Raw genomic sequence first — 27898 nt, 5'->3', positions numbered from 1 at the left:
AGTATTTCTGAAGTGTTTTTGTTTTTTTTGGGAGGGGGCGTTAAGAGGATCATGAAGAGGTCAGGGGGCATTTGTTCAAAAAAGGTTGAGAACCACTGGTGTAGAGAAAGGACTAAAATTTAACTGAAAACGCTCTACTGAACTTGCATACATTCAAGCTGGCAAGCAATCATGATTGTTTAATCCTTTAAGATCTGAGCGTGTTTTTATAGATTTCCTGTTTCAGTGGCATGCCCAAAATTAAAGGCTTATAACTCTACAACAAAAAAAAAAGTGTTTGGTATAATTTTAAAGAATTTAATTATAGATTATGATCAATTCTAAAAGTGGAGAGAGAACTTTTTCTGATTTGACATTATATGGCAGGGTGCAAATAAGGTAACTCCGATAAACTGCTTTTGTTTTGTTCCCAATCGTGTCACCTGTAACTGAGTACAATTTTGTGTTGATATGACAAAGCAATCAAAAGTAATAGCATTACAAAAATAATTTATCCTAGTGTCCAAAAACATCTCCAAACAAATAAAAAATTATAAGTGTACATAAGAACTAATTACACATGCAAACACAACAATGACTAAAAGTTTGCATAGCATGCAGTCATGATTTTAGTAATGAGATTTCACAGAATGAGTTCAAATCTGTGCCATTTGAGTCATCGAGTTTGTGTCATATACTTGGCGCCATCTCCTGGTGGCCATATGTAATACAGTGATTGATCACATGACTCTCTGCCCAAATATGGAGGACTATCACCACTGGTTGGAGCAGTCTGAACCCAATCTGACTGGTTTCGAGTTCCATGATGCTACAGAATTTTTCTTGCTTTTTGGTAGTTATGAGCTAATGGTATGCATGGAAATGCCAGGGATGGGAATCGTTGGGAATTTAATAATTTCGAGCTCTCAAGGATTCTGGTTTCTTTATGATTCCAGTCATGATTCTTCATGAGGTGTTGTTGTAAAAAACAGCTCATCAGGGCTCCAGAATAAAAGAAAATACACACGCATACAAATACACACTCACACCATGTGTTTTGCACCCATCTTTCCATGTAAACTCTTTGAGGAATATTTTAAGTTCTACTCCTCATATGTCGCTTTTGGGCTCGTTTGAATCGGGAAATTCAGCTGCAAGTTATAATATGTCAATGTCTATATGCATGTTTCAGGAAGTAATAAGGAAAAATGTGAGAAACAGACATATTTTGTTGAGATCAAACAAGTGGTTATTAATTTATGTTATTATTATTTGTAATGTTTTCCACATTGAATGCCCCTCCCCCACTTGCTCAGTATGAGCTCAGTTCAATTAATCCTATCTATTAAAATGGTGTGTGTGTGTGCGTGCGCGCAAAACCTGTCATAATTGATAAAGAAGTTGATACTTTCTAATGCAATGTCTTTTGATAATGTATGAGAGATTAATAAACTTATGCCGGTCATTTTTGACAAACACAACACAAGGGTTGTGTTTGTCTGTCTGTGTGGAAATGTGTTGTATTCAGATTGTATTTGTTTGTGTGTGTAGGAGCCTGATTTAGAGGCTGAGGCTCAGAAGAATGTGAAACAGCAGGAGCGTGCAGCAGAGAGACATCGAGAGGCGCTCAAAGAGCTCACGGCACGCAGACATGAGCAAGAGCAGCAGCGCTGTCGGTCAGTGCATATGCACATTTCTATGATTGAACGCACGCACACAAACAAACTTTAGATCAAAATGGCATTCTTCATTCTTGCAGTGTTTCATGAGCATGTCCTTTTAGATGGCAAATGACACTTAAATGTAAGCTGGCTTTTCATGCTGATGTGATATTATGAATGCATTGACTTCACAGGCACATTGAAGCACGGAGGAAAGCTCTTGTGCAGGAGAAGAAGAGAGCTGCAAAAGTGGCCAATCTGCCACCACCGCCTCCAAACCCCGTGGAGGTACAGCGATTCTTGTCTTTAATGTGTTTTGTAATGTTGAAGTATTAAAGAGCTATATCACGTCTTATCATTCTCTCAGAGCATTGTGAAGAAGACTCCTCATCCGCTGAAGACAGCAGCAGCGGAACGCTTCTCTGTCACACGCTATCACATGACAGATATAGCAGTGGACACAGAGACTGACACTGATCAGGTACAAAAATGAATTGATGCCACACGGACATGATTTACTGGCTTTATTTACTGGATCCATAATTTCGATTAAAAGTGTCTACGTACAGAGCTAATTTATTATGACTGCTTTTAAAGGAACTGTTCTTCTCTTGCAGCATGTGGATGCACATCAAGCAGCGGAGGTGGAGGGGCAGCGTTTGGAAGAGCTGCAGCGAGAAGAAGCTCGAGATCGGCAGGAGAAACTGGAGAAAGCACGACTGAGAGGAAACCACGCGCTCAGGAAAGAACAGAACACACAGGTAGAGCCCACATCCATTTCACAGGGACTTCAACTCAAGTTTTGTTTGTGAAATGCGCTCTCAGTGATGTTGAATCAACATATCAGAGCAGGTGTTTCACTCTTGTGTTTGTGTAGGATCGTGCGCGGCTGCTGTGTGAATTGGAGCATCTGCAGCAGGCTGATTTACTGCGGCGCAGGCAGGCGGTGAACAGCATCCCAGCTCAGATCTACCAGCCCCTCTTCAGACAGCAGGAGCTCAGAGACGAGGAGCAGCGAGATCTAGAGATCGCCTTCCAGGACATGTACACTGAAGAGAGGAGTATGTGCTGTTATTTCCTGTGAAACCCTCCTTTACTATTCTATTATAATATTATATATAATGTATAAATACATGATATAAAAGAGGTTTTTGTAAGCCTAATGTGAAAACTGCTGTGCCTGTGTGGGTACTTTTACTGTGGCTGCTGCTATGGTTACAGACGGTGGCCGCATGTTGCTTTAATGGACCGGTGTTCTGGACAGAACATGAACTTTTAATTAATGTGAAACTGAAGCTTAAACATACAAATTCCACAATGTAATAGAGGAATTCAATCTACCAGACTCCTATCCACCAAAAGCGTCTGTTTAGGAGCATTTAAATGAACGACTGAAGTCGAAGGATGTAAAACAAGCTGACAGAAGAAAAAGAAAGATACACATCCTACATTTGCTTTAATAAACTAAAACTCACACTATGGCATCCCTAGAAATCAGACTTGCAATTTTGCCTTGTGGACAATAAAACGGGTGAAAAATCTCATAGACTTGCCATAATAATGACACTCTTCCCCTTTAACAGCTCTTCGGTTTAGGTCCCTCAGGATGTGATGAGGTGTCAAAAAACTTTTCAGCATTGCCGTTTTTCATTGACTGATTTTCATCTTCTGATCTCCTCCAGAGGTCAAAGGTGACTTGGTTCTTCAGCTGGTACCAGAGCCTCTTCCCTCTGCTGCTAGTCATGATGTGGACCTGGATGTGACCCTTGACCCTGAATGTACACCTGCAGCTGAGACATGGGACACTCCTGATACCACTGAGACTGAAACACCAGGTGGGCAGCCAATCAGACCACTTTACCACCAACTCTGTGCTAGTGATTGCTGACGTTAAAGCAGCCTGTGATGGTGTAAAGCTGCTGAGTATGATTATGATGACTATTATTAGTGATTATTTCACCGCATCCAACTAACAACAGACGATAGATAGACTTGGGGCCGTTTACACGACAACGCTTTCAACTAAAAACTGAAAACATTTTATGCGTTTGGCTGTTTGTTTACATGACAACAGGGTTTTGGGGCCTGAAAACGCAAAGTGCATGTTTTCAGTTATCATCTCCGTATAAACATACAAAAACGTGAATTTGTGAAAACGATGATGTCATGCGTACTCTTATTACGTGTTCAGTGTATAGGCATGAACTTCGTCCTTACCTCCAGGGTGTACAGACCAACAAGAGATCACCAGTTGGAGTTCTTAAAAAGGTGGAGTGCTTTATAGTCCAGGGTCACTTGTAGTAATAAAGCAACCTCATCCATCCATCCAGACAAAATTGCTCTATGCTATCGCCATCTTTATTGTTTGTATTCACCGCTCTATGGAAGAAAGCTAATGTGCGCAGGTGCGTAGTATTTCTTTACAAAGTGACATCGCCAACTAATGGCCTGGCATGCATAATGCAGTGTTTTTAGTCATTTTCGCAGATTTGTGTGAACTGGGATCGTTTTGACAATGTTGTCGACTGTATGCGGAACTTGTCAAAAACGCAAAGGAAAAACGTTTCCGTTTTTAGTTCATCTTTGTCGTGTAAACGTACCCTAAGTCAGACAAGTAATGGAAGCATGGAGTTCCGACCATCTGCAGATGCATAATTTTCAGATCTGATTTTAGCTTTGGACGCGTTTTAAATATTTCAACTTGTACGACCAAAACCGTATGTGATCATCCGACTGGATGTGATGTATTCCGTTAGGGCTGGGTATTGATACAGATTTGCTGATTCGATTATAATCCGATTTACATGCTTTCGATATCGATTCATCTGGGGGTATTCTGGTAACAATGTCCATTTTGCTTAATATGAAAGAAATTTTCTCTCCGCTAATGCTGTTAAGAATACAGGGAACCTTTTTACCTTCTAGAATTATAAAAAATATAAATTTTACCAATGCTATTGGTCACATTTTAGCTTTTGAAACTTTTTCAAATGCAATGCATTCCATTAATAAATGTCTTGAAATTGCATATTATATTGCATATATACAGTATTGCTACATTTTGTATTGTTAACTTGCATAATTTGTGGCATTTACAAGTGTATACATTGATTTGTAGAACACATGCTAAATCGGTACCATCTCTTTAAGACTACCTACATCAGTCTGCGAGTGCATAACGAGAGAGGATGCGTTTCTTTAGTGCATCTGTGTCACTAAAGGTTCAATACAAGTTAAGCTCAATCTACAGCATTTGTTGCGTAATGTTGCTTACCAGAAAATGTATTTTGACTTGTCCGTCCTTTTAAAAAATGGCAGAAATTTGAAGCTTATGCTTTTATAAAAGCACTTGCATTAATTCTTCTGTTAAAACTTGGGTATTATTTGAGCTGTAAAGTCGTTTAAGGATTTTAGGTTTTGTTGACATTACATCGTCATGGCAACAACGTTGTAAAATGGGCTATATCTTTACACAGAAAAGGTTGATAAGAAATTTGATCATACTAAAATCATGTTAAAATGCATTTTGACTGAGTATTTTTACACAAAAAGAATGTCTCAATTCACTTCCATTTAAAGCGCCTCACTTTAACCCAGATTTGTGTTTTTACATTTTACAGTCGAAATACATTTTTGTGGTAATCAGTTTTACGCTACAAATGCAGTCAACTGAGCTTAACTTGTACTGGACCTGGAATATTCTTTTTTAAAAAAGTTTTAATCAATTAATTTTTACACTAACCTATTGATTTAGTTCAGAAGACTAACTGATCGACTGGAGTCATGTGGATTACTTTTATGCTGTTTAAATTTGACTTGGACCATCAAGCAACCATCAGCCTGATGAAACCTACCTACTTGCATTGTATGGACAAAAAGAGCTTAAATTTGCTTATAAAAATCTTCACTTCGTATCTGCTGAAGAAGGAAAGTCTGTAACTTTAACTATATAAATCTCAGATTTTGAAAGTGCAAAAATATGTAACAATAAACTGCTTTATTAATATTTCCAATCAAAGCCTTCCACAATATAAAGATAGAAATGTACTAAAATATCACCAATTCAAGTAACATTAAACGTTTCCCAAAGTTGACTAACTGAAAGAACTATTTATGTAGTAACATATTCAGTCATGTCATTGTGTACCTTTCAATTCAGTGGAAACACAGGCCGCTTCAGATCCTCGGCTGAGCAACCGCACCATTTTGGTGAAAAGGGGTTATTAGATACTGTGGTGACTGTTTCCATGGTGCTTGTAAGTGGTAGATAAATGTGCTTTGAATAAAACATCTTGAATATTATTCTTTAGAGTCTTCTGTAGGAGATCCAGGTAGACATGCCCTTAGAAGACTGCTTGACCGCATCAGGAGCCAAAGAGATGCTGCCGGTCAGCGGCAGAGAACTGCTACAACAACGACATCTGAAGAAGACACTGTTCCAGATGTTTTGAGTGTTGAAACGGGATCTTTAAGCAGCCAGGAACGCGAGCGAGCAGGTGATGTAGACGAGCGGACGCCCAGCGTAACGCACTCTGACAAAGGTAAGACGATTTTCACTCTGTCCAAAACACTCCCTCTAGAATGACTGCATTTGAAATGCAAGCTCATTTTTCCCTTCAATCATATTTTGTCAGGTCCTGAGGTAAGCGATGAACCCATAGTGGCAGGCACGGTGCTGCTGCCAGTGGAACAAGCTCATGTAAAGCCCACATCTTCTAAGACTGACATGAGCCAACAAACACATGTAAGTTTGGTAAGGCTGCCTGCATTAATGTTTGAGGGGTGCAAACGCAGTGCTGGGTTTAAGGACGCGGGCTGATGCTGAGCTATGATGTAATTCTACTGTTCTTGAAGTGTTTGTGAAAGCAGACATGTATTCCATGATAGCATCTACACTTGAACTGAGCTCAGATGCATTCCATTTTTGGTTCCTTGAATTTATGGGGTTGCGCCAACTCCTTCTGTAATGTCCTGCATTTCACTTCCTTTACAGGAGTTGTCGCTTTTAAGACAGCAGCAGGAGCAGCTCGCTCTACTGGAGGAGCTGGATGAGAAACGGCATGATCTGGAGCTGCGCTTGAGAGACACTCAACTGCAGAGACACACGCTGGAGGAAGCCGCACAGAGACATTCTGGGCTTCAAGAGGTTGTAGCTCTTCCTGAGCCCACTCCAGAGGTGCGTGTTTGTTCTGGTCCTCAAATCTGATTAGACGAGCAGTGTTCCAAGAGTGCTGATATTTTTTAAAACAGCACTGGGATGCATCAGTTGCAGGGTGTCCGTTTGCATTCATGCAAATTTTGGGATATTCCCTAAATGCTGGATGAAAACACTGATGAAAATGTACAACTTTTTATTTGGTAAAAAGACATGTTTATAAACCATGATGGAAATGCATTTACCAAATAATTCCTAGATAAGCATTAAAAAAAGACTTGTGACTGAATAACTTGCTCGTATCTAGACTAACTAGCTGACCGATATCATCACATAGCACCTCAAATGTTGTCTGGTCATTCTGAAGTACCAGAGTCAAAGCCTGTGAGTTTGCAGTGCAAATATGATGAATACAAATTTGGACTGTGCCAAAGATCAGGCTTATCGACACTTGGTTCAACAGACACCTTAAGAAAACATCTTATAGATCCACATAGAAAAGTTATAAAGATGGAGGAATGTGCACACTAGACAACGCATAAGTAACACGTGCTCTGGCTTGGTCACCCTTAAGGCCCGAGTTTACTTACTTTTCACTTTTGACCACAAGTAAATATGAATGCAATCGAATTATGCGCACTATAACTGTTTTGTGATAATCTTTTAGTATAGTAAATGGCAAGTCGATGAAATCTGGGCTGCGTGGACCATGCTGATGATGAGATTTGTCACTCATACTCTGCAGTAAGCAATCAGCAATGCTGACGAGCAAATTATACTTTGGCCTGTTAGCAAAGCGTACACTACACTACATGTAGTCGGCGCTGCAAGTCTTAAGATTTTAAACTCAGGATCAAAGCCTGAGTTGACAGGAAGTTAATGAGCGGCATCGTAGTACCAATTAAGCCTGATTGGTTGTCAACTCAAAATCAATCCTGCAACCCTGAGTTTGTTCAACTTGCTCGATGGTATAGGCCTCCGATCGTCTCTTTGACCACGTGTGTTCAGATTTCGAGGGGAGGGTCTCTGATCTGTGTTTTACTGAATGATAATAAACCACAAAGTAAAGCATTAAAAACCTGCGCATGGTTTCTCTAAATTATACTTGAGTTTCATACTGGAATCATGATGTTTGGTGCAGTACCTGTATAGGAGCTTCTAATGTGCGTGCTTCTCATATCGGTGTCCTTGCATGTTGATATCAGACACACTGAAGAATGCATTCATACATGCATTCGCTTATTAAAAGTTTTCGAACGGACAGTTATATCTTTAAATCTGTAAAAAACTGAAGTTTCAACTTTTTTATTTATTTTTTTTATTTTTTTTTCTTCATTAGTTGGCGCTCTGCTGCTGTGACACTACGAGCCTAATGTCTGAATTAGTTTGAAGTGGACAAATCTCAAACCAGTTTGTACCCAATTACAGCTGTCTTAGTTGAAGAATTACGCAGATCACAGATGCACTCTAAACTTTCCAAACAGCTTCAGCTGATGTAGATCACAAAGTATGAGGGAATTATAATGCAGAAACACAAAATAATAAATACTGAATCCCTCTCATTGTGGAATAAGTGGATCTGGAGCTATTGCTCCGCTGAAGCAAAACTTGTGTGTTGAGCATCTTTAAAGGAAACCCCCCAACATTTCATCTTTAATGCAGTTATATTTAATGCATTATAGCTTTTATTAAAGTTGAAATAATATGAAAGCATATCATGTAAATAACTACAAACTCTTTGTGCGGTCAGCGCCTCTTCTATGAGTTGCACAAATGTCCCGATCTAAAGGGAGAGATTGAAACTATACGCTATAACTTATTGGCTTGCGATTATATGGGTCACTGTGCGTTTCTTATCGTGAAGAAAATTTGGCAATACGCAGCTTATTGATTTGTTTTAGTTTTGGCTTGTTTTCCAATATAAATATCTAAAACTCATTTAAAACAATGTACATTTACTTTAGCAGCTACTGCAGAAGAAAACATTGTTATCTGAGAATGTTGAATGTAACACAAAAAATACTAATAGTTTTAAATATCTAAAAATCCCTGAAAATTCACCTGAAAAGCAGCATATAAGATATTTAGACTTGCTTTTAGAGAATAAATCTTGAATAGAAGTATATTTAGACTGTTCTGAACTCACAGAAGTATAACCATGTGAAAATATATACATGTGTATATACAAAATACACTTATATTTAAGAGACATTCTATTAAAGCAAGTCTAAATATCTTATGTTGCTTAAGTAAATGTGTTTTTAGACCATTTTAAATGGAAAACAAGACAAACACTTGACAACATTAGGATTTTTTTGCAGTGAATTTCTTTACTGAATTAAACAAAGTATTTTTTCCCATTAATTCAGTGAATGTCATTTAGAGGTATTTTTAAAAGATGATTTTTGTCCTCTTTATTTGTGGTAAGCATATTTAATACAACATTTTAAGTCGGGACACGAGCAGAATTATCGGTTAAGAGCTAATGATTAATCATTACAATAATCGCTGAATAGTCAAATAATCGTTAGTTGCATCCCTAATACACATACATACACTCGTGGACAAAAGTTTGGAATAATGTACAGATTTAGCGGTTTTGGAAGGAAATTGGTACTTTAAATTACCAAGTGGCATTCAACTGATCACAAAGTATAGTCGGCACATTAATAATGTAAAAAAAACAGCACCATCATTATTTGAAAAGTAATTTCTGATCAAATCTAAACGGCACTCATCATTCAACACCTTATCCTTGAGCAATCATGCTAAATTGCTGATTTGGTTCATTAACTGAAGCTTAACATTGTTTTTGATTTGCCACAGTATCAATAGACTGGCATGTCTTAAGGTCAATATTGGGTCAAAAATGGCAAAAAAGAAACAGTTTTCTCTAGAAACTCATCAGTCAATCATTGTTCTGAGGAATGAAGGCTATACAATGCTTGAAACTGCCAAAAAACTGAAGATTTCATACAAAGGTGTAACTACAGTCTTCAAAGTCAAAGGACAACTGTCTCTAACAAGGACAGAAAGAGATGTGGAAGACCAGATGTGCAACTAAACAAGAGGATAAGTACATCAGAGACTCTAGATTGAGAAATAGACACCTCACATGTCCTCAGCTGACAGCTTCATTGAATTCTACCTGCTCAACACCAGTTTCATGTACAACAGTAAAGAGAAGACTCTTATGGGAAGAATTGCAAAGAAAGACACTTTTGAAACAGAGAAACAAAAAGAAAAGGTTAGAGTGGGCAAAGAAACAGATAATTGGAAAAGAGTGTTCTGGATCTTAACCCCATTGAGCTTTTGTGGGATCAGTTAGACTGTAAGGTGTGTGAGAAGTGCCCGACAAGACAGTCACATCTATGGCAACAGCTACAGGAAGTGTGGGGTGAAATGTCACTTGAGTATCTGGACAAACTGACAGCTAGAATGTCAAGGATCTGCAAAGCTGTCATTGCTGCACATGGAGGATTTTTTTTGTCAATTTCAATAGTAATTTTTCACATTATTAATGTCCTGACTAATTTCTTTCCATAAGAGCAAAATCTGTACATTTAGAGTGTGTGTGTTCTCACACATACCCATCAGTCACAACATTAAAACCACCTGCCTAATATTGTTTAGGTCCCCCCCATGCCGCTATAACGGCGCCAACCCGCATCTCAGAATAACATTCTAAGATGATCTTGTTCTCACCACAATTGTACAGAGCGGTTATCTGAGTTACCATAGAATTCGACTTTGGCATGATTGTTGGTGCCAGACGGGCTGATTGGAGTGTTTCTGTAACTTTCACTAACAATTTTCACACACAACCATCTCTAGAATTGACTCTGAATGGTGCCAAAAAAAAAATGTCGCTCATTTGCATAGTTAAACTCACCACAGCCACGTCTTGTCGCCAGCTGTTGCTCATAATGTCAGAAGTCACTAAGAAAATAAATTGGATTGTGTCTGTCGCCACGTGTCGCTTGCGGTGTATTTGTCTTGTGTTTAAGTATGTGAACAGCTCTTGAGTAGAATTCCTGAGTTGCCATCACATAATTACATTCATTTCAACTCGACATGAACGCAGCAGAAGTAGATCTAAACATCATTTTTGGAACCCTTAACCAAGTCGGTTGTGCATTTCAATATTTCAACAGTCCATCATCAATTATTCTTTTCAAAACTGATTTTCATGGGTATGAATTTGATCATGTCAGAACACATCAGCTCTTGCTTGTTGCCTGTAAAAGGTTACGCCCGATGACCTGCGCACCCAGAGACTCCATCAGTACCAGCAGCGACTCTTGGAGCAGAACAGGTGTGTTTGTGTGTGTGTGGAACTCATTTGACACTAAAGTACAGAAATAATCTATACGAGAGGGCTATATAGCTCTTTTCCAAAACCAATTAAGCTGCCCTCCTTGATTTTTTTGGCATCATAGACATGAAAGCTTTTCCAACAGGTATGGTTCAGCTGTATAAGATGCTTTCATTGGTGCCTTAGAAGACAGTTGCCTATGTAGACCAGTTGAGGAGCTTACTAGGTTTTGGAACAGAGCTGATGTTTTAAGGCTCAAGTTTGTTAGACATTGTTATAGTTGGCCTTTTTTTTTTTTTTTTTCATAGGCATCATAAGAAGTGTGTTGAGGATGCTCGTCGACGACTGGAGGAATATCAACATACTCTGAAATTACGATATGCCATAAGAAGAACAACAGTACCACAAATACTACAACCCTCATCTGTTGCCTTAGAGACTGTTTGCACTTTACCCCCTGCTAAAGACACTACACCACCTGATCACCGGTTGGGCCTCTCTCCCACAAGAGACACTAGCTCAACTCCTCCTGTAACTCGGTCACAGGTTAGTAATCAATTATAATTAGTCACATGACTTGCATCAAGGCTTCAACCAGAGACATTTGAAGCAGTGCTGGGTAAATTACTTTTGAAATGTAATCTGGTACTTGTTACAAATGGCACAATTTAAATTGTAATCATTAAAGTAATCTAATAGGATTACTTTTGGATTACTCATTGCTTATTTTGATAAATCTAATCATTGATTTTAAACATCTTAAGTAACAGTTAACACTCCTTTGAACAATAGTAAACCAAATCAAACAGAAACGTGCTGTTTTTCAGTCGTTAAGTAAAACGCAGATGCTTAAAGTGTTATGAAAAACTGATAATGCTATTGTCTCTCTTGAAGATGGGTCGCTCAAAACAACAGATTAATTTTCATAGTGCCACAGTGTTTACAGTTCAAGAAAATTCTTATGGATGTCTATGCATATTAAGGTGGGAATGGGATTGAAGTATTTTAACACAGGAAATGTTTCACACTTCTGATTTAAGGTGCATAATCTGTAAATTACATAATAGCTATTGGCTGGTTTGTAATGTAATAAAGTATGTAATCGGTAAAATGGTAACTAATTGGATTATGCACATTACAAAAACGTAATGTAATCAATTAAAATAACTTGATTTTATAATCTCATTACTTAATCCAGATTACATGTAATCTGTTACTAGCAGCTGGATGAGATGGGTCACTCGTATACACCGATCAGCCGCAACATTAAAACCACCTGCCTAATATTGTGTAGGTCACCCTCGTGCCACCAAAACAGCACCAACTCGTATCAGATCAGCATTCAGAGATTATATTCCTCTCACCACAATTGTACAGAGCGGTTATCTGAGTTACTGTAGACTTTGTCAGTTCAAACCAGTCTGGCCATTTTCTGTTGACCTCTCTCATCAACACATTTCCATCCACAGAACTGCCGCTTTTCAGATGTTTCTTTTTTCTGGCACCATCCTGAGTAAAAGCACCCCATCTGGCCCCAACAATCATGCCACACTCCAAATCATGGAGATCACATTTTTCCCCATTCTGATGGTTGATGTTAAGAGTAACTGAAGCTCCTGACCCGTATCTGCATGATTTTATGCACAGCGGCCACATGATTGGCTGATTAGATAATTGCATGGATGATCATTGGTGCCTGATTGGCTTATACTCTAAGTAACTCTATGGTAGCTCAGATAACCGCTCTGTACAATTGTGGTGAAGAATATCATCCAGAATGCTATTCTGAGATGCGGGTTGGCTCTGTTTTGGTGGCACGAGGGTGACCTACACGATATTTTGCAGGTGCTTTTAGTTTTGTGGCTGATCAGTGTAGTTTAATGCATTAAAGTTCCACCTCTGAGGTAATTCCAGTGTTTGTTTTTACAGCGGCCTTTTGTTAGCCTACCAGAACCCAGTGGATCTGATTTGACTCGCCCCTCAGATACTCGTGTGTTCAGTGCCTCTGAGCCGGATCAGATTCCTCTGCCTTCCCCTGCTGTGGTTCTGGAACTTCTGCGCAGCCGGCAGCGTCAGGCCCCACGTGTAGTCGTGCAGTCTGCTGACACCAGCAGGTCTGTTCCGGTGCCGTCTTCTGATCCGACTGGCTCAGTCCTGGCGGTGAATGAGAGAGAACATCCGTCCATGCAGGCAGACAGACAAGAGCTGGTGAGACGGCACATGAGGAGACAGAGAGACACCCTACAGGCACTGCTCCGAACAGGACGTGTCCAGGTAAACCTAGTCTGATGAAGTCTGTTGTACTGAAGGAAGAGGGATAGTTCATCCAAAAAAGGCATTTTTATTTTTCATTTACTCACCATTATGTTGTTCCAAACCCATATCACTATTTTTTTTCCTGTGGAACTGTAAATGAGATATTTAGCAGAAGGATCATGCAGCTCTTTTCCATTCAGCCATTTTATTTATTTTTTGGTCACCATGCTGTTGAGCTACAAAAAGTAAATCATAAAATAAGTATCATAAAGTAGACGATATCTCTTCTGAAGTCACAATCAACTTTTTGTGAGGTACAGGTCCAAATGTAGTCGTCATTCACAATTTTTATACAGATATTTATTTGTCAATTTTATTATAAATTGTCAATATTCATTCATTTTGATCAATTTTACTCTAAATTGGCAAATAATTTTAGTTGATAAATAACTTATGACAAAAATGTTTCAAAATGCAAGAGCCTAGTCTTGAAGCAAATATTCCAACATTTTGAAAAATATGTAAACATTTGATTATTGTATCAAATCTATGAATGATTTAACAAACAACATGAGAAACCCATTTTAGAAATTCTAGCATATGAGTATACTGAAGTATTAGCTATGTTTAGGAGTTACTATGTTGTGGATTCTTCACGCTTTAGACACTCTTCCGTGGTTTTGACCGTGAAATCACACTCTTTCGGTGTGGTTTTTATGAAAAGGTTGTATTCACAATGCAAGTTACGCGTTCTAACTACTGCATTACTTGGTTCACTTTAGAGGTCGACCGATAGTGTATTTTGCAGATACTGATAACTAAGGTGGTGGGAAAGGCCGATAATGGATTAATCAGCTGGTGGTGTTTTTTTTTTTTTTGTGTGTTTTTTTTTAATCCATTTATAGAATGTGAAAAATAATTTTTCTTTACTTTGATGGGCAAAGACAAAGAGTTCAATATGATCAAAACAAAATCCTAATAGTATCCAGAAAACATTTGGTGCATAACACTGGACTTTTATGTATAAACGAGCCTGAAACGCACTAGGGACTCTTATTTTGAAAGGATGAGAGAACTATTGGCAACTATCAACAGATTTTTGCTGATAACCAATAGTTCCAAAAAGCAACTATTGGCACAGATTAATTGGTGAAACTGATATAATGGTCTACCTTTATTTCACTTGTTTGTTTCGCTTCAGTCGCATGAATAATACGTGTACACTGTCTGGACAAAAGAAAAGTTGCATACTCTAATATTTATTTGGATCGCCTTTATCTTTGATTACAGCGCACATTCGTCATGGCACTGTTTTGACAACATTATGCAATGTAACATTTATTTCTGTCCAGAGTTGCATTCTATTATAGCCGAGATCTTGTACTGATGACAGGAGCATTGAACCACTCTGTAAAGTCTTCTCCAGCACATCCCAAAGACTTTCAATGGGGTAAAGGTCAGGACTTTGTGGTGGCCAATTCATGAGTGAAAATGATTCCTCATGCTCCCTAAACATTAGATTAGAAGTAAATCCACTACAGAATGGTTCAAAAAAAGAAAATCCATCTTTTGGAGTGTCCCAGTCAGAACCCAATAGAGGTGTTGTGGAATGACCTCAAGAGAGCCATTCACACCAGACATCTTAAGAATATATCTGATCTGAAGCTGTTCTGTAAGAAAGAATGATCCAAAATTCCTTAAGCACGTCTAATCTGCAGCTACCAGAACTGATTGGTTGAGGTTAATGTTGCCAAAGGAGGATCGACCATTTATTAAATCCAAGGGTTCACTTACTTTTGTTTAGTGGGATGTGTTCAATTAAAACATGAAAGATTATAACGGTTTACATTGTTGGCTTAAACACATTGTTGTTTGTCTGTACTTTTGACTTGATGAAGATGAGATCACAATTTATCCAATTAATGCAAATCTCTTTAAGCCTTTACATGAAGGGGGGAGTATTGAAGAACAAGCGATTTAACCCATTTTGTTGTTTGGCATGCCTCCTGACATGGGATATCAAATCTCCTAACAGCACAGTTTTTATTATAGCCTCTTTCTCAATCTTTTTGTTTGGTCAGTGCTTTGTGTGCCTGAACATGATCAGTTTGATCGAAATGTTGCTGTTGTTTTTAATAAATAAAGGGGAATATTAGAATAGTGTGCAGATCTGTTATATTTTAATGCCTTGTCTTTTTGCTTTGATCCGGCGCCTGTGTGCATACGGTTTCCCTCTTTTATTCCAGTAATGTTGAGCATTTGTGTGTAAAATATCCATTAAATAGTAAATGTTTATCTCAGGATCCAGTGTCGTGCACTAGTGGTGTTCAGTCAGATCAGTTGACTCTGATGAACACTTTGCTGAAAGCCATTGAGGAGTCTGACGGTCACACCAAACCCCCTGTAACACCCCACCAGAGCATTGAGACCCCCACCGCCTCTTTGCCTTACACAAACGGTAAACTGATGTTTAAAGTAATTTTCTGAAAGGCTCCTACAAGCACTCGCACACTAATACTGCTTGATCATCTTCTAGGCAGTTTATATGACCATGCCCTAGTGCATCGTGGGAGAGTGAAGCCGCCGGTGTCTCGTCCACCCGCTCGTCTGGCGTTTCTAAGGCAGATGGAACAGCACGAACTCAGTGCTATACAGGAAGTGGACACTCCTGTCAACATCAGTCTGGATGCAGGTACACAAACTGATGTTAGCTTCAATAGATTGGCTCGAAAACATAATTTTCATGTCCGGTACACTCGGGTGTGCAGTATTCATGCTATAACTCATAACAACTAATGCTATCCTAATACGGGTCATTCCATGTGTTCCTAGACATGTTCATTATAATAATAAATGAACTAAAATCACTTTCATTATTTGTTATGTAAAGCTTTATTAAATTGTAAAATGGCAGGCAAAAGAAGGGCACACTCATAAACCGGTCCAGAGTGGAGCCCTTTGAATAGAATCGTTTGCCCTTTGAAGCTCTCAGCGTTGTTCTGTCTTTTCTGAGCACTGTAAATTAAAAATAATTGCTTTACTTCACTTTACAAATTCAGCCCATTATTACTTTTATCTGACTCCAAATTTATATAAATCTGACTCCAATTTTAAGTTGACCTCTAATTTAGATTAAGGCTCTGATCAGAAAATTATTCTTTTATTTTAATCTTTTAAGTTATTGATTACTCTGAATCCTCTTCTGTTCATTTACCTTTTGATCAGTTTCTAATGAAATTCAAACTGATAGTCTTTAAGTGGCTTCCTCCTACATTAAATCTTCAGTTATGATATAAATGATTTATTAAAATGGTATTCTCCTGCTCGGTTCCTCCAGAGCGGTTTCTCCTATTTTAAAGACCCAGTATTGATATAAATGATTTCAGAGGAATACAGAATAAATGAAAAAGTAACAATTTATTTGCCAGGTAGGATTTAAAACATACGTTACAGAAACAAGTCAAAGAACATACCTGGCAGTTGAGAAAACTACATGTAATTGCAAAGCATGGGAAATCTGAATGCAGATTCCTATTATTAAAGTTACACACATTGAGGTGTGGGATCATCTGACTAAAGAGAACCTTGAGCTCTCGGCCAGCTTTCCTTAAATATCCAGACAGAAAACACATTGTGTACCAAATGGTATTATCCTTTTGAACTGAGAATTTGGGGGTGAGTGGGTTCTTGACTTCCTGGTGTTCAACCTTCAAGGAGGGGGATAGACCTCCAGAATTATTCAGTATTTGGCAAAGACCTTATAACTATAACTTATAAACTAATATCTTCTGGAGTTGTGGTGGTGTAGTGGAATAAAGCTCATAACTGTTAATCAGAAGGTTGCCGGTTCGATCCCCACAGCCACCACCATTGTGTCCTTGAGCAAGGCACTTAACTCCAGGTTGCTCTGAGGGGATTGTCCCTGTAATAATTGCACTTTAGTCACTTTTGATAAAAGCATCTGCCAAATGCATAAATGTAAACTTTGTTGATATTAAGTTTTACAAACCTGGGAAAAAGAACACCATACCAGCCACACAGAGACATTTTAAATGATATCAAACATGCCTAGTCACATTTTTTGTATACATCAGATATTATATTTGGTTACATGGAGATCAGGGGAGTTTGAGGTGTCATGAGCTGAAGGCAAACAGCATGTGTAGAGGGCGGCAGTTTTATGGTCCTTGCTCAGAAGGATGTGTTTGCTCAGGTGGAGATGCTCAACTGTGTAGGAGAGTTCTTTGTCTTTTCCGGAGGTGATGCTGACAGTTTGGAACCAGTCTTACAAAATCATTTAAGGTTTTTCCAAGTTCAGTAGAAGTTAAGTTTTATTGACAACTTTTGTGGCATAATATTGATTACCAAAAAATGTATATCGACTCATCACTCACTTGTCACTACTTTAACCTCCTGAGACCCGAGTGTGCCTGCTGTGTGAATTTCCTATTTCCCTTTTTGATTTATAACTAGTAGCACCTAATAAACAAGCAAAAAATAATATATATATTTTTTGTGGAGCAAATAGTTTTCATAATTTGTCCAAATATGTGGACCGCAGGACTAAGTTGTGAAATTGTACATAATACCAAGCTATAAAATGTTTTGTTTTTTATTTTATAGGACTGTTGGTTATTCTTGTTTTTGAGATGTTAGACATTGAATCAGAATTAATTATGTTCATTTCTGATGTAGAGTAATGTCCAGCATCAACCAATCACAGTCAACCATGTTAAAATAAAATGATCCATTATAAATGTTGAATCTATGTACTGATGATCATTGTCCCATGTGTGTCAAACATGTTGAGTGATACAAACATCATCTGCAGCCTGAAACTGAACGCACTTAACTGCATAGAGAGATATAGGATGCTCCCTATTTAGTGAATGACTTAACCTGCAGTGTGCTGTCTGTCTGCACTGGTCTCAGAACAGTTTGAAATGCATCTTATTTTCATCCTAACTCCATTTAGAGCCTCAAAGCAAAATATTTCAGTTTTTGGATGCATCCGTTTATTCTCAGTGTGAAAATATACAGTAAATATAGGAATACATTTATAATGTTAATGAATGGAACCATATTGTACAGTGATCAAATAAAATATTGTGAAGCCAAAATACAATGTACACGCATGTGGAGGTTTAAAAAAGCTGGGTTTTACAGAGGCACTTACAATGGAAGTGAATGGGGCCAATCTGCAAATGTTCAAATACTCACTGTTTCAAAATTAGACACAACATTAACTGTATGCGTGTTAACATGATTTTATTGTGATCAAATCACTTAGTAACCTTTTCTGTGTAAAGTTATAGACAATTTTACAACTTCGTTGCCATGATGACACAATTGCATACAAATAATGATTTAAACAACTCCACAGCTCAAATAATACGTTATTTTTAACAGAAGAATTAATGTAAGCGATTTGATTCAGTTATAAGCTTCACATTTCTGCTTATAAACCTTCAAAATAAATGTGTTCTGCAGACAAGCTGTAGGTGTTCTGATGACACATGATCTGTCTGTGATGTGTGATTTGGCTCTTTCAGATGTGAGCGACTCCAGCAGTGTGTCTCTGCCTGCTGTCAGCTCTGAAGCCAGTCCCAGTGTGAGTGAAAGGTCAGAGGTCACTGGCAGGGTCAGCAGAATGTCCTGGAGAGAAGCACTGCTGCTCCATTCTGCAGACACGCAAAGTAAGAAACCTAAAATATTGACAGCAGCCATATGTTTTCTTACGGTTCAGACCTCTTGAACAGATGTTTGTGTTCTAATAGGCGTGTTTGGAGTGCTAAACACGCTTCTGTTCACATACAGCTCAGTTATGAACAAGTGAGCGACAACCGCATTCTGTAACCTAAGTGACTCTTGAATTTTAAGGAGTCTGAACTGAATTTTGAGAGGTAGATCAGTTGATATGTGCTGTTTGTACAGAACTAATGTCTTTCATGTCATTGGCATACTTTAAAATAAATGTATGCTTCGCTTTATACTGTCCTGTTAATCACTAAGGTTCAAGGTCAAGATGGTTGATTACTTCTATAAACGTATCTTGAAACCTTCTGTTCCATTGTGTTGCACAAACCTACTAGCCATCCAGCTGTTTTTATACGGAAGAGTGCGTAAACGCCCCTAAAGATATATGTCAAGGTGTGGTAAGGTGAACCTGAAACCAGCCTAATCATACAGGGCTGCTTATAGACCGATTAGTTGTTCGGGCAGACTGTATGTGTGTGTGTTTGTGTATATATATATATATATTTGCTAATGCATTATTTCAGTGCTATTAATTATATAAGAAATAATACATTGAAAATTAACGCAATTTATCATGCCACTGTAAAAAGAAGTGCTTCGTTTTGTGACTACTAGTCGATTAGGAACATTTTTGGTCGGGGGCAACTGTGTTAAAATCTCATCAGTTCATACTTGTGTGGGTGTGTATGTGTTGTTCTGAGGATGTTTTAGAGTCCCCTCCGTCCGTAATTTCTGTCTGTTTTCTGCATTGTGGCTGATTTATTGATGGTAAATTGCTCTGTATTTTGGTCTTTCCCATTCATTTTCAATGGTTAGTCAATTTGAATACCAAATGTGTTGCTTTTTATTTTTACGACCATTTAGTTTTATTGAATCAAGCCCTATTGTGTTTTTTTTTTTATTATTTTACACATGGAGGAAAAGTCACCAAGTCTAATACTGCTCAGATAAATTTTTGTTAAATGAGTAAAGGATTTTGGTCTAAAATGACCGAATACCATTGGAGGGTTAAGACATTACAGCATAATTTTCTGTAAAGCTGCTTTAAAACGATATACAGATAAAAATGACTTAAAATGATTCAACCATAGTGAGATCACACCAGAAGTTTCAGTCTGATGCATGTGTAGAGATGGAACACAAGCACATTATTTAATAGTGAATTATCTATATTTTGGGACCTTTTTTCAGCAAATATTAATATGCAATTAATTGTGATTTGGATTAATCAATCGGCATATCATGCCATGAGTTTGAGTTTGAAATGTTTTATTGATTGACGGCCCTTTTATTGATCGACAGAAATGGCAGAACATAAGAGGAAATATGAACTGAATCACACCTGTTTGAAAATGTGCGATGACCGATAAGGTTTTCCGAGATGATACAAATTAGAAATCTTTTCAAATAGTTTAAACCCATGGATCAAGTTCTTAGAAATGTGCATTTTTGTGTCCATGTTGATTTCATACATTTACTACAATATAATATTTAATAACAAGAGGTGATGACTCATTTCCGAACCATTTTTTTTTTTGTGATTTCAAACATGATTTTTTTTCTCTTTTACTAATATCAAGTATTATTAGGGTTACTCCATTTTACCTGAAAATGTAACAAAAATAAAAGTAAATATATATATTAGAGATGCACTGATCGACCGGCCAGGGACCGGAATTAGCCAATTTTCCGCATACCCGGACCGGTAACCGGCCGGTCAGCCTCGCGTCTTACCGATTTCAAGCCGGTCCGTTTTGTTGCCAGCGGCGCAGGCAATAACGTCACAGCCGCACGTAAACATGTCATTGGTGTGGAAGATCTTCACTGTGTGAGTGAAGAATACATAAAGTTCGAAATGTGTAATTGTAAGGCCAAAGTAAACCGTGGGGGAACCACCACAATAACTTTCGGATCAACAAACCTAATTAGACATTTAAAACACCATCACCCAGCTGAAAATGCCCATTTTAAAAAAAGAAGCTAAAAAGTGAAAGCGGCTAAAGCTAGCCAGAACTCAGAGCCAGCCACAAGTCAGCAGCCTCTCCTATCATTCCTTGGAATGAGCAACGAAAATACCAAAGCAATTACGAGGAAAATTATGGAATTCATGGCCCTGGATGACCAGCTGTTCTCCATAGTTGAGGACAGAGGGATCAGAAATCTGATACATTTCCTCGATACAGAGTATGAGGTACTTTTCGACGTTGCATTGCCAGAGTTGTTTAATCTCGTGTCATGTCACACACGCAGCCTGTTATCTGTCAACATTTGGGTACACAAATCCGGGAGAGGGGAAGTGGGGTGCTGGATGGCAGAGGCAGGCTAAATACATACAGATTGTGCCGTTGTGATTTAACGTAATTTTTCGCACCGTGTCCGATATTAAAATCAGTGCGACACACATTGCAAAAGGCGTGGGCATTGTCGATATGGCTTCGGGATATGAAATTAAATTCTTCCATCCAGATGTTGTTAAATGTACATGTATATTTCATTTTTTTCACTGGAGCACCAGCTGATTCTTCTCCTCCCCTCTACCAGTGATGCTTGATTTAACATCCCGTGTCTACTGTCTGCGCAGATATCAACAGCGCAAATGGGTTTTGGTTGCCAGATTGAGGTCATAAATGATTTGTAATGTGTATGATGTGTAGATTGTGTGAGCAGGATGCGTTTCATTCAAGATCTGGCAACTGGACCACCTTGGAATAATATATTGATGTGATTATTCATATAACGTGGTTTGGGCCATACAAATTCCGGGAGTTTTTTTGGGAGAAATAACAAAACGGGAGACTCCCGGGAAAAACGGGAGTGTTGACAGGTATGGTTACAAGCCGTTCCCGAAGCAGTGCTCAGTTTTACAACTGATATTTGGACATCTAACGTAAGTTGAGCGTATTGGACACTTCAGTTTTTCAGATCTTTGGAATTGTTTTGTTAGACGAGTAATAAAGAGAAAAAGGTCCATTTATAAAAATAGTGGAAAATGACATCTGTTATATAAAGCAACTCATTTGCAGTTCATTGTTATTTCTACCTCTATCCAGTCACAGAGCACTGTAACTGAGAGAAGATCCTGTAACTTAGTGCAGTTTGGGGGAAATTGTAATGTTTAATCATTTATTTTATTATGAAAATATAATTTAGCATTGAAGGTAGATTTTGTTTGTATGTGGTCAATAATAGTTCTTAGAAAGGGAATCGGAAAAAAATCTGTATCGGCAGGTCACACTTGCAAAAAATTGGAAATCGAAATCGGCCAAGAAAATTGCAATCGGTGCATCTCTAATATATTTATTATATATATTTTTTTTTATTAAACTTCAGTCATGAGGGTCTAAAAGGTTCCTCTGTTTTTTGGATTTCTTGTCACATATCATCAGAAAGGCCTTCTGCTTGTCCGTTACACCACACGACTGATTTGTTGCACAGGTTTTTCAATTAAGTGTTTAAACAATATTGTTTCACTTATAATAAGATTATTTCAAACTTCTCATGCCAACAGTTAATTTAATTTGTAAGAATTTCAGCTTTTAATGAGACCAGTTTTATTTATTTATTTTAATGTCTTCGGATGGCTATATCAATAAGACATTATTTTTAATCAAAATGAACGCATGTTAATCATAGTAGAGATGTAAGTAATGGTTGAATTGGTGAATTGGTTTTTAATGTATTTTTGAAAAACTTACTTGATCTAGACAAAAGAAATGAGTGTCACGTTATTGACTGTGAATATACCCAGTGAAGCTGCTGCTTATTGTTACATTGAATATTTCTGTATGCTAATTAAGCTGCTAACACTTCTCATCCTGTTCTCAGGTCTTTCCAGCATAAACCACCAGCAAGAGGTGAGACTTCAAACTCAATATACCTAACCTAGCTTCAGTGTCTCGTTCCTTCTGAGATCCATAGTTTTTTGGATCAGTGATGAAACTAGCCAAATCTGAGTGAGGTCAATATGCCACACCAGTGATTACGCTAGAGAAGCTGTGTGTGTGTGTGTGTGTGTGTGTGTGTGTGTGTGTGTGTGTGTGCGCGCGTACGTGCGTGTGGCGTTTGTCGTATGTGCGCTTGTGGTGTTTGTCGTATGTGCGGGTGTGGTGTTTTGTCGTGCGTGTGTGTGTTGGCGTGCATGTGTGTGCGCATGTCTGAGCAGTGATGAAAGTGTTTAGTGCCTGAAGTACATGTTTCATTAGTATTCATGTATGTTCATGAAGGTCTCTACACTTGAACTGAGCTCTAAGGATGATTTGTGTGTATGAATTTGTGTTGTGAATAATTACACTTCTATGTATCCGCCATTTCTACAATTCAGTTCTCACTACTTAAAGTGTGAAGTCTTCATATCAGGAAGGGAATTGCTGCTAGTGAAAAAGTACATTTTTGATGTCAGTAATTTGCACTAGTTGAAAGTGTTGATAAGATAAATGACAGTCACGTGTAATTCTTGATGTCTGTAACTCTATTATCATTAGTAGAATCTTACACTGCTCTTTCATTCACTCCTGTTCAAAATGCAATTTACATCATTTCTTACTAGTTGAAATTCCAATTTCACATGTCAGCAATGTACTACTTTACTAGTAAAAATGATCATTTTGGATATCAATAATTTCATTGTTACTAGTGCAAATGTCAATTCCTCATATCAAAAATGAAACTCAAGCTAGTAGAAACTCATATCTGATATGTGATTGTAAATAGTAAGACCTTTTAGTTTATAGATATCTTTAATTACTCTTAATTTAACGCTAACTGAAATCTATGTCCAGATCAAATTACAAATTATAATTTTTACTTCAATTGTTGATATCAGGAGTGTATATTCATATACAAAAAGTAAAATTGCTGATTTATGAAATTGGAATTTCAATTGGTACAAATTGATAGATATCTGTAATTGTTCACACAATTACACAGTCAAGAGAGACAGATAATTGTGAAATTCTACTAGTGTAAAGGGAGTTAAAGATATCAATTAAATTTTTTTACTAGTTGAATGAGATTCAGTGGGTATTACTTTTTTCTTTCTTTCTTTTTTTTTAAATTAAGGATTGACGTTTTTTACTAGTGCAAACCAAAATACTGACATCAAAAATAGCATTTTATTTAGTGAAAATTGCATTGTGAATACAAATATCAACATCTTGTACATGATTAAATGTCAAAAAAGCTTATAATATTCTGATTGTTTTTGCTCTAGCGGTTTGGCATGGCTTTGCCGTTTGATCCAGACTATTTGTCCTCCACAACCATCTCAACAGGAAGCTACTCAACGAGTGAACACGAGCCCAATCATACTATTACAGGTGTGTTCGTGCATCTAGTCACAGTCCCAATGACACATCACATCCTTTGCCACGCATCTGTAAGGGTTCTCCATAATCCATATCTTTTTCATAGATTGTCTTCAGCATTTATTCTAGAATATCTGGACATGTATAAGACATACTAGGTATCTAAATGTCACGATGCAAATGTCATTGGTTTTACACGTCTCGTGCTGATCATGATGCACCAGATTTGATTTTGCACAATAATTGGATTGACTACATTTTATGGACCCTTTTTTCTCTTTGGAACTATCCAAGCTTATGAAGTCACCGTGAAACTTGAGTGGTGAAATATCTTCAGTAAATTGAAAAACACTGAGATGCCACAGAGTAAGATCTACAACAACTGTGACCACACTCCTGTGGTATATTCAGCGGGTCACTCTCTGTTTCTATTTTACAGATGTCTCTCTGATCTGTATGGAGCCTGTTAGTGGAATAGAGAGCTCTGTGTACAGCCCATCACCCCAATCCACTTCCTCTAATGTGACTGGTAACACGCCACAGGAAATGAGGGATTCGGTCCAGCAGATCATTGATAAATACACTAGAGATCTGGATGTTTCTCTCAGAACCGCAGGAGGTCACTTAGGTAAACATATCCACAATATGCAGCACAGATGTGTTTTATGTGTAGTGTAGAAATCGCACACAAAGTCTGCTCTGCTCTGTCCAGGTGTGGTGGGCAGTTCTGTGTCTCCATCCTGGTCCAGTGTCCTTCAACAGGGTGTAGGAGTAAATCAGCCTTCACTGCATCATGGAGACGCAGCTGAGCACAGCAGCTCACTGAACTCTGCTGTAGATGTGTCCAGCACAGAGCGCTCAGGTCAGACCATTTCCTCAAAAAGCCCCTTTGAGCTCTAGCTGTTTAAAACACTCACATTTACCTTAGCATGGAAACATGGAGTGGTGGTGGCGTAGTGGCTAAAGCACAGGGCTGTTAATCAGAAGGTCGTTGGTTCGAAACCCACGGCCACTACCATTGTGTCCTTAAGCAAGGCACTTAACTCCAGGTTGCTCCAGGGGGATTGTCCCTGTAATAATTGCACTGTAAGTCGCTTTGGATAAAAGCGTCTGCCAAATGCATAAATGTAAATGTAAATGTAAACATTTTGCAGGTGAAGAATTTCACTGTGAAAAGATTAATGTGACTGCTCCTTTAGTTAGCTGTTCACCGGAATTGATGAAAGATATGTTTGTTGCCTTTTAATTCTAGTTTTATTTGCAAGTTTTAATGGATGGGTCCGCAAATAATCTTACGCTTTGAGGATAATGTTCCCCAAAGACAAAGGGAGCCTTTTCACACTTCCGTGTTCGCAAATTCACTGTAAAAAATCAAATAATGTGTTGCAGTCCTTTCAAAATAGCACAGGGTGAATATAATTAATAAATCATTTTCCACACGGTCAACTTTTTCGGAATTGGGGTTGTAGTTTACTAAATATTAGCCATTGGTCAGTTGATCAATCACATTTTATATTTGTTATATTTACATTGAAAATGTACACAAACAACTCATAAATGAGACATTTTACCGCCTACATTGATCTGGCAGTAATTTCACAATGTAAATTGCACTGGGCATTTTTTTGTTAATGAAACGCATTCTATAATGAGCCTAATTTACATGGAAATTAATGCTTAAATACTCAATACACAGTGCAATTTCAGCGCTGATTGCGTCTGCTTAAACTACATTGGGGGGTTTAGTGAATAAGACGACTCTTTAGTGAATTTGACCCACATTGTTTTAAGAAATCGAGCCACAAGATGAATACACGCCGCAGCTCTTTGCATGTTGCAGCATCCAACGATGACTCCGGAGGCTGCTCAAATTTCTGCCACAGAGCACAACTCTCATTGTTTTCCATTAAATTCTACCCAAATCATTATCAAAGGGCATAGATTATTTACTCTAGCCATCACTGGATGATCTATTCTGTACATAGGTTTCTTTCATATTGTCTACACAATGTGTAGTCAGTTTGTGCAGTTACACCAGTTTCATACACTAACCTGCAAACTCATTAACATTACCTTGTTCATTCTTGAAGTAGGGAAAAACCTTGGTAACTTTTGTGTGTACTGCCTGTCACTTGAACCGCATTGACGTGCCCTGTGTTTGATACCCATACCGTGTCCTACCTGCGTGGTGCTTCTCGTCCTCCACTGCCTTTTATTCATATTAATTGTGAACCAATTTGAGTGGGCCCAAAAACTTTCACACCAATTAAACATACTTGGTTTTGAACCAAAAGCTCTTAGTTGTTTCACACTTGGAGCGCCTTCAAACATTTCAACTGTTTCTTTCATTACTTTTAGGTGACTTCTTGCCTTTACATCCCCATCCAGACATTGACTCATCCTCCTCTTCCTCCTCCTCTAGAAATGTAGTGAGAAATGATCCAAGTAGCAGAACACAGGTAACGTTCATGCAAGTGTTTTTTTTTTTTGTTGTTGTTTTTTTGTTTTTTTTTGCTTTTGTTTTCCTCTCCATTTTCTCCCAATTTGGAATTCCCAATGTGCTTTTAAGTCCTTGTGGTTGCGTAGTGACTCGCCTTAATCCAGGTGGCGGAGGACAAATCCCAGCTGCCTCCACATCTGAGACAGTCAACCCGTGTATCTTAGCACGTGGCTTGAGCGTGTTGCCACGGAGACATGGCGTATGTGGAGACTTCACGCCATCCACCGAGGCATCCACGCCCGACTCGCCACAAGCCCCACTGAGAACGAACCACATTATAGCGACCACAAGGAGGTTACCCCATGTGACTCTACCCTCCTTAGCAACCGGGCCAATTTAGTTGCTTAGGAGACCTGGCTGGAAGCACTCAGCACGCCCTGGGTTTCAAACTAGTGAACTCAGGGGTGGTAGCCAGTGTCACTGAGATACACGGGCCCCCTCATGCAAGTGTTTTTAATATTTATTTCATTGTCCTTGCCAATTCCATGGTAACATCTTTGCTTTATCATTTCAGGGGTGGAACGAGGCAGTAAACCGGATTATGGAGCGCCTTTCGGATCAGTTGTCCATCAGACGCTCCAATCAAGTCCAAGTCTCTACACGGAACCAGCTGACTGAGGAACCAACTAGTGCATCCTCCTCAATGTGTAGCAACCAGGAGCGAGCCTCCAATTTTAGCCACCTGATCGGTTGCCTCACAAACGTATCATCACAGTCCTCTTCAATTTTGAGTGTCAGGCAGAACTCAATTGGCCCTCAGAGCAGTGTCAGTCAAATCTCAAATAATTCAGCCTCCCCACATCCCAATAACAGCAATGAATCTAATTCAAGTGATGCAGTCCACGTTTTGAGCCAGTTGATTGGCATAGCTTCAAATATTGATTCATCTCAGTTACTTGATGAACTTCAGGAAACTACTCTGCAGATTCCTAACACGGGTAATGAACTATGGAATATGTAACAGTGGTTCTA

General features: G+C 38.4%; 1 protein-coding gene across 1 annotated transcript in view; it reads left to right on the top strand.

The window, feature by feature from the left end:
- cep295 (centrosomal protein 295) overlaps positions 1-27898 on the top strand; it is a 38344-nt gene that overhangs the window by 2285 nt on the left and 8161 nt on the right. Inside the window, exons 3-23 of the mRNA XM_052106814.1 lie at positions 1531-1655; positions 1835-1928; positions 2008-2121; positions 2258-2401; positions 2518-2701; positions 3323-3475; positions 5951-6181; positions 6275-6384; positions 6634-6816; positions 11043-11110; positions 11419-11656; positions 13040-13384; positions 15668-15824; positions 15903-16058; positions 18919-19062; positions 22949-22977; positions 24333-24438; positions 24866-25054; positions 25139-25288; positions 26785-26885; positions 27441-27864. Coding sequence (XP_051962774.1) covers positions 1531-1655; positions 1835-1928; positions 2008-2121; positions 2258-2401; positions 2518-2701; positions 3323-3475; positions 5951-6181; positions 6275-6384; positions 6634-6816; positions 11043-11110; positions 11419-11656; positions 13040-13384; positions 15668-15824; positions 15903-16058; positions 18919-19062; positions 22949-22977; positions 24333-24438; positions 24866-25054; positions 25139-25288; positions 26785-26885; positions 27441-27864 — 3445 coding nt within the window. The remainder of the gene's footprint in view (positions 1-1530; positions 1656-1834; positions 1929-2007; positions 2122-2257; positions 2402-2517; positions 2702-3322; positions 3476-5950; positions 6182-6274; positions 6385-6633; positions 6817-11042; positions 11111-11418; positions 11657-13039; positions 13385-15667; positions 15825-15902; positions 16059-18918; positions 19063-22948; positions 22978-24332; positions 24439-24865; positions 25055-25138; positions 25289-26784; positions 26886-27440; positions 27865-27898) is intronic.

This window comes from Xyrauchen texanus, chromosome 36 (assembly GCF_025860055.1).
Source record: "Xyrauchen texanus isolate HMW12.3.18 chromosome 36, RBS_HiC_50CHRs, whole genome shotgun sequence".
Classification (NCBI taxonomy): Eukaryota; Metazoa; Chordata; class Actinopteri; order Cypriniformes; family Catostomidae; genus Xyrauchen; species Xyrauchen texanus.
This window is presented reverse-complemented; position numbering and strand designations above follow the sequence as displayed.